This window comes from Anomaloglossus baeobatrachus, chromosome 3 (genome assembly GCF_048569485.1).
Source record: "Anomaloglossus baeobatrachus isolate aAnoBae1 chromosome 3, aAnoBae1.hap1, whole genome shotgun sequence".
Taxonomy (NCBI): domain Eukaryota; kingdom Metazoa; phylum Chordata; class Amphibia; order Anura; family Aromobatidae; genus Anomaloglossus; species Anomaloglossus baeobatrachus.
The window spans coordinates 691,337,109-691,349,764 of NC_134355.1; the positions used below are offsets into that span (position 1 = coordinate 691,337,109).

General features: G+C 46.3%; 1 protein-coding gene across 1 annotated transcript; it reads left to right on the forward strand.

The window, feature by feature from the left end:
- Positions 1-3,151: 3,151 nt before the first annotated feature.
- On the forward strand, positions 3,152-4,087 carry LOC142297453 (olfactory receptor 13D1-like). The gene has a single exon (XM_075341679.1). The coding sequence runs from the start codon at positions 3,152-3,154 to the stop codon at positions 4,085-4,087; it is 936 nt and encodes a 311-aa protein (XP_075197794.1).
- The last annotated feature ends 8,569 nt before the right edge of the window (positions 4,088-12,656 follow it).

The following is a 12,656-nucleotide window of genomic DNA, read 5'->3' on the forward strand; positions in this document are numbered from 1 at the left end:
TTGTAGACACCACCGCTGCGGTGAAGGTATGGGGGATTCCGGGAGTGGTGTAATGGCGCAGCTAGGTGTTGACCCCTCTGTGGGTAGGGGGTTTTGGTCCCGGGGCCCGGTAGGCGAGGGCCAGGGTGCAGGGTGAAGTGTTTTGCGGTGTAGTGCGGTGCGCAGCCCGAAGGCACTGGTGTACTCACTTTGACACAAGACACCGGAGTCTCTAGTAAACCAAACGGAGTGATGAACAGGGCCCACAGCCAGCTGCAGCTTCTCCCAGAATAGGTTGGTGGTTTCCGCCTTTCTCCTGCACCTCTGTGTGTAAATGTTTGACACCTATGCCTAGACACCGGTAGTCCGCTCCCCGACTTGCATATGCCGTAGGAGCCCGTTTGCCCGCAGACGCTGGCCCTTTGGGTCTCTATGCCTTGGCGGTGGCTTTACCCTGTATGGTTGGGCTGTTGTTTTCTAACGGGACCTGTGTGGGATAGGTCCTTAAGTCCAGTCCGCAATCAGTTGATTCGACTCAGCCCTGTCAGTTCAGGGCTTTGTACTGGGTCTGATTACCCCTCCTGGTGCTTCGGTTTCCAATCGGTTCCCCGGTTCGGTACCGGTGGGCCACCGCCCGACCCCAGTCCCTACGGTTCCATTGGCTGTAATCCCAGCTCCTGCAGGTGACCACCACTGTCTGCCTCCTTGCCAATGGTGACTGGGCTCCGACCCAGCCACCCGGGTAGTCTCTTGGCAGGCCTGGATACAGGACTGCCCGTGAACTTATCTGCTCTACACCTCCTCCTGACTACTCTCCTCATGACCTTGAACTTGACTACGTGTTTTCCCGCCTCCAGGCCTGTGAACTCCTTGGTAGGGAGAGCCAACCGCCTGGCTCCGCCTCCCCTGGTATTGACATCAAACCTGGAGGGTGGTGACAAGGCTTTTAGTTTGACTGATGTCACCTAACCGGGAGGGGGTGTGGTGTTGTGTGTGACTACCTGGGACGACCTGACTAGTCCAGGGCGTCACACATTGATTGTAGTATTGTGGGTTTTCTCCAGTAATAGGATGTTGGTAATATTTTTCTTTACAAGGCACATGCATATGGTTTGATAGACAATAGCAATGGTACTGGGACTCTAGCATCTGTGGGACATGCTGTTTGATGGAAGGGGGACCCGTATCCAGATCTTTCCCTGGGGCCTATGGGACTCTAGTTACACCACTGACCACTGTGATTCTTTCTATGATAAATCTTCTTTCTGAAAGTTTTGCAGAGATCTGTTCATTGAACCTAATTATGCACAAAGCAAACTATATGAATGAGGGGTGAAATAAGATGGAATCAACCAAAATCCTTTCATACTAGGTTTTAACTTTTGTTATGTTAGGTAGAGATAAAAGGTGAGTGAATCAGCCAAAATTTGATTTCTCCTGTTAGAGCGGATTTTCCTGCTAATTTTGATTCACAGAGAAGTTATTCTCTGAAAATGTAATCTACCTTATTATGCTCTGCAGTTTCTTTATGCACCAGATCATAAGAAGAGTAAGATGTAAAAAAAAAAAAAACCATTGCTCACCTTACTGCTCACTTTTCTGGTGTTACCACTATTCACCATCACCCATCCAGCCCTCGTCACATCTTCTTATCACTGCACTGAATCCTTCGGCCTCTTCAAGCTGGGCTGGGACTTCAGGCTGTGATGAGGTCAAGGACTTCAGCCTGTGATGAGTTCCAGCACTTCAGGCTGTGATAAGGTCCAGGACTTCAAGTTATGATGAGGTCCAGGACTTCAGTCTGTGATGAGGTACAGGACTTCAAGCTGGCATGAGAGATTGAGGGTTATTGGCTGTGATGAGGTCCAAGACTTCAGGCTGTGATGAGAGATTGAGGGCTATTGGTTGTGATGAGGTCCAGGACTACAAGCTGTGATGAGGTTTAGGACTTCAGGCTGTAAAAAGGTCCAGGACTTTAAGCTGGGGTGAGATTCAAGACTTCAGGCTGTGATGAGGTCAAGGACTTCAGCCTGTGATGAGTTCCAGCACTTCAGGCTGTGATGAGGTTCAAGATTTCAGACTGTGATGAGGTCCAGGACTTCAAGCAGTGATGAGGTCATGGTCTTCAGTCTGTAATGAGGTCCAGGATTTCAATTTGTGATGAGTTCCAGGACTTCAGGCTGTGATAAGGTCCAGGACTACAGGTTATCATGATGTACAATACTTCAGAATGTGATGAGGTCAACAACTAGACAACCTCCTAATTTTAGAAACATAATGATCCGAAGTTCAATGCCCTCAGATACACCACAAGGAACTAATCCTTGGAATGTGAAGAGCTGCAAAAACCTGCATTCATGTAGAGACCAAAGACCAGATACAGAACCCCAACACACACCAGGATTATATGATTCTTGGAACATTTGTAGGGGGTCAAGGCTACGCCACCCTGCAGAAGTGGCCGGCACACAGAAGGGTTAGGAGCCCAAATATTCTATTATAAACAATCCTAAGGGTCAACCCTTTGAGGAGTCTCAAGAGGTGCTTTGTGTAACATCATTTATTTTATTTTGTTAGGCTTTAAAAGTATCAGAACTACAAAATTATAATTTTGTTTCTCTCACTACGAGCAATTAATAATTTTTCAAATGGCTGACATGATACCAAAACATTTTTGTTTTAACTAACTTCAGGATTTGATGAGCCCCAAGACTTCAAGCTTTGATAAGGTAGATGACTTCAGGCACATGTGAGGTCACAACGCCATGACCCCATTGGCTGCCATTTTTTGTAATCTGCATCAAACCAAAATACCAAAAATCTGTATTTTGACAAATTCTGTTTTTTGTAATATTTATGTACAATTCAATTCCATTCTAATTTATTTACTCATCTCTAGCAGTGATACATTTCCACAGAATCAGTATGCATTGTTTCATATATTATTGGAAAGTAAACATGGTATTGTGTATTTTGTATACTCTAGGAATGAAGATTACAAAAGAAATTAAGTAAAAAACACCTTTTTGATATAGCTAAGCTTTCCACACATCTGTAGATATTTTCATTGACCGTATATTATTGGATAAATTACAGGACATATTTCACTTATTGAACATTTACTTTGTAGTATTTTGTAGGTGTTTATGATGCAGAAAATGAGACTTGTAACATGGAGAATAACAATCAAACTTTCACGACATATTTCATCTTTATTGGATTGTCTAAGAACTTCCAGATCTGCATTTTCCTTTTTGTTGTGTTCTTTTTGATTTACGTTCTTACAGTGTTGGGGAACAGTGTCCTTATCATTATAGTCATGGTCAGTCCTCAGTTACACACTCCTATGTATTATTTCCTTGGTAATTTGTCTTTTTTAGATTTGTTTTTCTCATCTTGTAATGTCCCAAAGATGCTGTTTGATTTATTGTCAGAGGAGAGGAGAATTTCAGTCGTTGGCTGCTTGATACAGATGAACATTAGCCTTTTCCTTGGAGGGATTGAGTGCATGTTGCTGCCAGTGATGGCTTATGACCGGTATATCGCTATATGCCTCCCTTTATATTACACCACAATTATGAACTGGACTTTATGTAAATGCCTCACCGTCATTATGTGGGTACTAAGTTTCATCTTGAGCATCTTTCCCACTCTTTTTAAACCTCTCGTCTTCTGCAAAGGAAGAAATCTAGACCATTTTGCTTGTGAGATTCTGGGCCTTCTCGATCTTGCCTGCGGTGATCTCTCCTTTTATAAGATAGGATCTGCTGTCATCAGCTTTTTCACTCTTTTCTTGCCATTTACTTTCATTGTGGTCTCTTATATTTGTATTATTATTTCTATATGGAATATACATTCATCTGATGGGAGATCTAAAGCCTTCTCCACATGCTCTTCACACCTCACTGTGGTATTGATGTTCTTCGGGACAAGCATGGCCATGTACATGGTACAGAAAAGAAGTTCTTCATCTCATCTTAAATATACTTCTCTGATTTATGGAGTTGTAACACCCGTCCTAAATCCTTTAATCTACAGCCTGAGGAATAATGAAGTGAAAGAAATTTCAAGGAAATTATTGCTTCAATTTTTGGCATTGTCAACTTGACCATGACGTTACTTATGACTCTAACACAGTGACCTAAATATGGAAATGAAACAATGATCAATGGGAAAAAAATGGTCAGAGAACAGTGGTCATTGGTCTTACGTTGTCTCAAACATGTTTAATTATACCTGAAAGAAACAATTTTATGATTTTCTTTAATGAGGCTTCATGTCTAAGAAAATGATGAAATGTTATCCATCATCGTTCCTCTTTACTAGAAATGATCTTATTCTTTGAAATTCGATTTTGCGGCTTCACAAAATTTTCCCAACAGATTAGATTCACTGCAAATAAGTTTGCTGCAAATCTCAATATTGCACAGCTTTCAGCTACCCTCAGAGGTTACCTACAGTAAGACTCTAATGGACGCTATTGCCAACACTGCCTTATTAATGTCCAAGTGACTTCACTTATCACTGGTGCATGAAAACAAATTATAGGAAAATAGTAGATTATTTACGTACATACTTTTTATTTATCTCATTTCTATAATGCCATTAATTTCCAGAGCGCTTTATAGACACCACCATTGATGTCCTGACTGAACACAACAATCTAGATGCCACATCAGTTTGTCTTTGAAGTGTGGGAGTTAAGGTCCAGTCACACTAAGCAACTTACCAGCGATCCCAACAACGATAGGGATCGCTGGTAAGTTGCTAGGAGGTTGCTGGTGAGATGTCACACTGCGACGCTCCAGCGATCCCACCAGCAACCTGACCTGGCAGGGATCGCTGGAGCGTGGCTACACGAGTTGCTGGTGAGCTCACCAGCAACCAGTGACCAGTCCCTAGCGCCGCGTGGAAGATGCTGCGCTTGGTAACTAAGGTAAATATCGGGTAACCAACCCGATATTTACCTTGGTTACCAGCGCACGGAGCTACACGTGCAGAGAGCAGGGAGCAGCGCACACTGAGCGCTGCTCCCTGCTCTCCTAGTTACAGCACACATCGGGTTAATTACCCGATGTGTGCTGCAGCTACATGTGCACAGAGCAGGGAGCAGTGCACACCGCTTAGCGCTGGCTCCCTGCTCTCCTAGTTACAGCACACATGGGGTTAATTAACCCGATGTGTCCTGCAGCTACATGTGCACAGAGCAGGAGCCGGCACTGACAGTGAGAGCGGCGGAGGCTGGTAACAAAGGTAAATATCGGGTAACCAAGGACAGGGCTTCTTGGTTACCCGATGTTTACATTGGTTACCAGCCTCCGCAGAAGCCGGCTCCTGCTGCCTGCACATTAGTTGTTGCTGTCTCGCTGTCACACACAGCGATCTGTGCTTCACAGCGGGACAGCAACAACTAAAAAATGTCCCAGGACATTCAGCAACAACCAACAACCTCACAGCAGGGGCCAGGTTGTTGCTGGATGTCACACACAGCAACATCGCTAGCAACGTCACAAAAGTTGTTCGTTAGCAGCGATGTTGCTAGCGATGTTGCTTAGTGTGACGGGGCCTTAATGCAATGTAACCTTTAGAAATCCTCGTAAACATGGGGACAACATACAAACTCCTTGCAGATTTTGTCTTCAGTGGAATTTAAACCCCATTGCTGCAAAGCTATAGCCCTTGTAACGCTACTTAAATTGCAGAAATGGTCCAAAAATTATCCCTTTTTAGGGGCATATGCCTGCCTTGCTGAAGTTTATACCTACTGTAAAGTCATGACCAAAAGTTTTGAGTTTGACACAACTTTTGTATTTCAGAAAGCTTGCTGCTTCCTGTTCTTTTTAAATTTTTAGTCTGAAATTTCTTTGGTTACTGAAGTACAATTATATATGTTTAATGAGTTTTTAAATGTTTATTGATAAACTAGAAGGTGGCCCGATTCCAACGTATCTGGTAGTCTAGAATGTGTATGTAGGTTAGCAGATAATAAGGTCATGAATGGACTGGATGGGTTCGGTTTAATTTAGTATTCCTATAATTGTTTATTGGTTTTCAAATGACAAACAACAGAAGGAACAGTTTTAATAGATTAGTCTAATGTTTAATGATGTCCACGGCTTGTAATGAAAGAAGGCCATGACCAGTGTAAAGTTAAGTAAAAATATGCTGATGCTGTGATGTGGCCCAATGCTGGTATGTGCCCCCATCGTGGTGCAGCCACAATCCTGACATGGGCCCCCATCCTGCGGGGTAAGGGTGCTTTCACACTTGCATTCAGCGCAATCCGCCACTATGGAGAATAGCGCAGTCTGTTAACACACTGTGCTATTCTCCATAGACTTGTATTGACGACGTACTGTAACGCAAGTGTCTGCGTTCCATCCACAGGACGGCGCTGAGTCGTTATTTTGACGCAGCGTCGGGCAGAGGGAACGCTACATGTAGCGTTTTTTGGGTCTTTAAAATAACGCAAATTGACAGATTCTGTTGGAATCCACCAAGGTGTCTAATGATTGTCTATGGTGGTGGATTCCGATGCTATGCGCTAAGCGGCGGAATCCACTGACAAATTCCATCACATTCTACTGAGCATTCTCAGCATGTCCAGCAGAATGATCTAAATCGTTTAAAATCACTCCTGGTCTCTCTTCCCCCTCTCTCCCCTCTCTCATACTCACCGATCACAGGCGCGGCGCTGCACGGCTGTCAGAAATAGAGATGAGCCACCCCCCTAGAGTTCGAGTTCGGTTCGTCAAATGGTGCCCCGTTCGACGAACAGTTCGATGAACAGTTCGACGAACCTCTCGAACCCCATTGAAAACAATGGAAAGCAATCACAAACACCTAAAAACACCTGGAAAACACCCTCAAAGGTGTCCAAAAGATGACAAACAAATCGCAAGACAACAAAAACACATGGGAAAGGGACAAGGACATATACTCCTGTGAAAACAAAACAGCTCGACGAGGAAAAAGAGGACGAGGCACAGATATAGGCATGGCATGCCCTTCTAAAATCATGTAAAACACAGCAAGCGGACTCCAAGCAGAGTCGCCCTTTTTTCCAAAAATTTTTCCCCGCAGACACCCCTTCAATGGCATCACTTGTGCCCCTGTTGTACACTTCACAGGTAGATTTGCATCAAGCACATTCCAAAATACGCCAGCCTTAACCGTCCCCAGGATGACACCGGGGTAGATAGCAAAGTCTTTGCTGAACCATGACTTGTTCACCTTGGCTTGTTTTTAAAAACACAGCAGGGGGACTCCAAACAGAGTCGCCCTTTTTTCCAAAAATTGCGCCCCACAGACACCACTTCAGTGGCATCACTTGTGCCCCATTTGCAAACTTGACAGGTAGATTTGCATTAAGCACATTCAAAAATACGCCAGCCCTAGCTGTCCTGAGGATGACACCGGGGTAGATAGCAAAGTCTTTGCTGAACCATGACTTGTTCACCTTGGCTCGTTTTTAAAAACACAGCAGGGGGACTCCAAGCAGTGTCTCCCTTTTTTCCAAAAATTGGGCCACACAGACACCCCTTCAGTGGCATCACTTGTGCCCCAGTTGCAAACTTGACAGGTACATTTGCATCAAGCACATTCCAAATCCACAAGCCTTTACTCTCCCCAGGATGACACAGGGGTAGTAAAGTCCTTGCAGATTCATGACTTGTTCATCTTGATGAACGTTAGTCTGTCCACATTGTCACTGGACGGACGCGTGCGCCTATCTGTCAGCACACACCCAGCAGCACTGAAGACACGTTCTGAGACAACGCTGGCAGCTGGACACGACAAGATCTCCAAGGCGTAAGTGGCGAGCTTAGGCCATTTTTCAAGATTTAAAGCCCAAAATGAGCAAGGCTCCATTTGCAAAGTCATGGCATCAATGTTCATTTGGAGATACTCCTGTATCATCCTCTGCAGCCGTTGACTATATGTCAGACTTGTTGTCTTTGGTGGCCTTGCAAAGGATGGTCTAAAAAAATTATGAAACGATTTAATAAAATTGCTGTTACCAGCACCAGATACGGTGCTACTGGCACGGGTAGACTGTTGATGACGAGACCGTCCCATGTTTGTCAAGTTATAACTGGGAGATTCACTCCATGCACCACTGATGTTTGGTGAAAAAGCCGAGCTAAGATCAAGTAACAGCTTCTGCTGATACTCCTGCATACGTGCGTCCCTTTCTATGGCTGGAATTATTTCACAAAATTTGGACTTGTACCGGGGATCTAATAGTGTGGCAAGCCAGTAGTCATCATCACTTCTAATTTTGACAATCCGAGGGTCATGTTGTAGTTAGTACAGCAAGAAGGCACTCATGTGTCTTGCGCATCCATGAGGACCAAGTCCGCACTGTGTTTGTGGCATAGAGGTGCTAACGGTTCTTTCTTCCTCTGACATCTCCCCCCAACCTCTTTCAACCGAAATTTGACCAAGGTCTCCCTGATCTGCTGAGTCTTCCATGTCCATAGACAGTTCGTCCTCCATTTCTTCATGTTCTCCTGCACCTTCCTCAACATTTTGGCTGCTACCATGCGCCCTTGTTAATCCCTCTCCCCCATCGTCCCATGCCTGCCGCCTTGGTTGTGATGAACGTCTGGACCTTGGTGATGTTGTTATCCCTTGCGCATATGAATCCTAATGTACTTAATCACCTTCCTGTTGTCCCACTTCTTACTCCAAATAGTGTTTAGCGTGTGCTCCAGCATGAAAATGACTGGAATTGTCATGCTGATAGTGGCATTGTCAACGCTAAGCATATTCGTCGCCATGTCGAAACTGTGCAGAAGGGTGCATAGGTCCTTGATCTGAGACCACTCCATCAGGGTGATCTGCCCTACCTCTGAATCTTGTTGGCCCAGGCTATACGTCATGATGTATTGCACCACTGCTCGGCGGTGCTGCAACAGTCGCTGTAACATGTGGAGAGTTGAATTCCAGGATGTCGGCACATCGCATTTCAGGCGATGAACTGGCAGGCCGAAAGACTTCTGGAGTGATGCAAGTCGCTCAGCTGCGGCGGTTGAACGGCAGAAGTGAGCAGACAGTTTTCGTGCCCTGTGCAGAAGGCCATCTAGGCCGGGATAGTGTGTTAAAAATTGCTGGACAACAAGGTTCAACACGTGAGCCATACAAGGCATGTGTGTCACCTTGCCCATGCGAAGGGCCGCACCCAGGTTTACAGCATTGTCGCACACGGCCTTATCTGGCTGCAGGTTGAGTGGAGACAACCATTTACGAAACTCGTACCTCAGAGCTTCCCACAACTCAGCCGCTGTGTGACTCTTATTTCCAAGACATTTCAAGCTAAGACCGCCTGATGCCGTTGCGCTCTGCTGCCAGCATAGTATGGAGGTGTGCGGGATTCCTTCTGCGCAGTTACAACGCTGGTGGCCTAACCAGGCAGGCTTGGGGCGGAGGTGGAGGACCCAGATGAGGTTGAGGAGGCAGAAGCATTGGAGGAACTTCTACATACCGAGGATTGACGCACAAGTCATGGGGATGGCAAGAATTGTCAGCAGACCCTTCTCCATCTATCACCATAGTTACCCAGTGCCCATTCAGCGACATGTAACACCCCTGTCCATGGTGTCCTGTTACTGGTCAAAGTATTGGTGGTGAAATGCACCCTATAACACACACAGAGTTTCTCAAGGAAGCGGTGATGTTGTGTGCAACATGCTGGTGTAGCGCAGGCACACCTTTCTTAGAGAAGTAGTGGCGACTGGGCATCTGGTACTTGGGCACGGCGACGGACATAAGGTCTCAAAAATCCTGTGTGTCCACCAGGCGGAAAGGCCGCATTACGGCAGCCAAGAGCTTACAGAGGGATAAAGTCAACCTCTAAGCTTTGTCATGGGTCGGAGGAAATTGCCTTTTATTTGTCCACATCTGAGGGACAGAGATCTGGCTGCTGTGTGGAGACGGTGGTGAGTATGGTGTCCCTGTAAAAATGCAGGTTTGTGAGGAAAGTGCAGGCGGAGACATGATGTTGCCTTCATACAAAGTTGGTGCTATCGATGTCTGAGAGAACTGAACACCCGCACTTGTTTCCCCTTTCAAACCAACTGATGACCTACCAAGCAAGCTGCCTGTTGCGGTTACAGTGGTGGAAGGTGTGTGGGGAAACCAGGTGTGACAGCTGTCCCCACAGTAATAGAAGATGAAGAGTGTGTGGATGCACTGGAAGGGGCAGGCGGTGGTTGGCCCGCTATGCTAGGCCGCATTGCAGCACAGTGAGCTTCCCACTGGGAATTATGCTTGGTATTCATGTGACGATTCATGGAAGAAGTTGTCAAATTGGTGAGCTTTTTGCCTCTACTTATAGATTCCCGAAAAATGTAAAGATCACATGATTTGGGAGATCCTTTGCAAGGTCAAAAAAGGACCAGGCTAGGCAAGGCTTAGAGGACAGGCGACCTGCAGAGCCACCCCGATTTGTGCTCAGAGGCAGAGTGGTGGCTGAGGATGCAGTTGTAGATGTGCTACCAGTACTCCGACTCTGTCCAGGAAGGCGCAAGGTTACTTTGTCGTCAGTTGCATCCTCCTCCACCACCTCTGGTGACCTCCTCAAATGCCCGACTGAGGGTTGACATTATGTGGGATCTAGAACTTCATCATCAAGCATTGTGTTTGCACTCCCCTCGCTCTCAGACCTAACCTCTTCCTGCCCTGACTGAATAGTTAAGTTGTCATCCCAATCTGGTATCTGTGTCTCATCATCATCAGTATGTTCCTCATTGTCTCCACCAACAGGTGTTACAGTTTGTGAATGAGGGTCTACATTATGCTCAGATACTTGGTCATCAGTGCCTGAATCTAAGTCACAAAGCTTTTGGGCATCACTGCAGACCATTTCCTGGTCTGTACTCACTGTAGCTTGGGAGCAGACCTCTGATTCTGTTACGGGGGGCTGTCTGATAATAACCGAAAGGAGTATCAGACAGTCAGGGTCCACCATGCAAAGACTTTGCTGCAGACTATGGCAGAGTGCAATACCTCTGTTAACTCACAGAAGGATATAATAAGTAAGTAAAGCAATTCCTCCCTTACTTGGAGGGTGTGTGGAATGATCTCTGTTAATAATCACAGAGACAAAGGCAATGTGTGCGAAATGGCACCTACCTAGGTCCGCTCTTCTAGTGGTGCAAAAGAGACGAACAGCAGCGTAAGCCGCACAAAGCTCCTACCTGCGTTCGCTCCACTAGTGTGCGAGGACACGAACCACTAGATATGGCACCTGCCTAGGTCCGCTCTTCTAGTGGTGCAAAAGAGACGAACAGCAGCGTAAGCCGCACAAAGCTCCTACCTCTGTTCGCTCCCCTAGTGTGCGAGGATACGAACAACTGCCAGACGCAGTATAAGGAACGTTACCCTAGCGGCAACGTCCACCTACGAGTAGAATCACAAGGCCCAGCCAGACCATGTGCCTCAGGCACCTGCCTATGTCCGCTCCCCTAAGAGGCAAGGATACGGACAGCAGCCAAAGCTGTAAGGTATAAGAACGCTACCCTGCCGGTAGCGCTCACCTAGCATAGACAGAGGAATGCCTAGAGGAACGCGCACAGAGCGTCTACTCATATGCATGAACCAAGAGGACTGAGCACCATGCGGCGTGTGTCAGGGTCTTATATAGACTCTGTGCCTCATCCAAGATGGAGGACACCAGAGCCAATCCGCTGCCAGAACGACAGGAGTGACGTCATGCTGGCCTATCACCGAGCAAGACGTCACAAGCACATGACCAGCGACCAATCGGCATAGAAGGTGTCAGAGACATGTGACCTCGTGTCAGCGATGATGTCACCCACACATGTGCAATGGCTCCAAGATTGGACTTAGTCTCCGGCGCTCGCACATGTGCAGTAGCAAGAAATCTGGACTTAGTCTCCAGCGCTCGCACATGTGCAGTAGCAAGAAATCTGGACTTAGTCTCCAGCGCTCGCACATGTGCAGTAGCAAGAAATCTGGACATAGTCTCCAGTGCTCGCAGCAACCGTAACAGATTCCCAGGCTATAGTTTGACTGAACAGCTCTGCCGACTCAGCCATCTCTGTTACACCATACTGTGCAGGGCAGGTGGAGACTTGAAAGCTGGGAGAAAGCAAGTGTTATTGGGATGAAAACTCAGAGGACTGGTTTTTTATGTGGTAGTTGAGGTGGAGGAGAGGGCACTTGTTGGAGCACTTGAGATCCATTCAAGCATGTTCTTTTTTTGTGCATCATCTACCTTTCTTACAGTTGTTCGGGTCCGTAAAAAAGGGAGCACATCGGATTGTCCACAGAAAGTAGTAGACATCTTACTTTTGCTGGAAGATGGCCTATTTTCAGCAGATGTTAATGTAGCTCTGCCACCTTTCCCATGGACAACGTAGCAAATATTTAGAGGTGGTGTAGATTGCAGAGGTGGTCTAGCTTTATTGACAGCTGAAGAACCAACACTGACTATCCCTGACAATGCAACTATGGCCTAAAACTGGCAGCACTGTTTGCTATTAAAATAGCGTAGCAAAAGGTGCATGAGGGTAGAATGCAGAGGTGGTGGGACTTGCTTGGCACAAGTGGGACACTAAATTAGTATAGCAGACACTTTGTGGATGCCACTAAGTTTCAGCACTGTTTGCTATTAAAATAGCGTAGCAAACATGGGCAGGAAGGTAGAATGC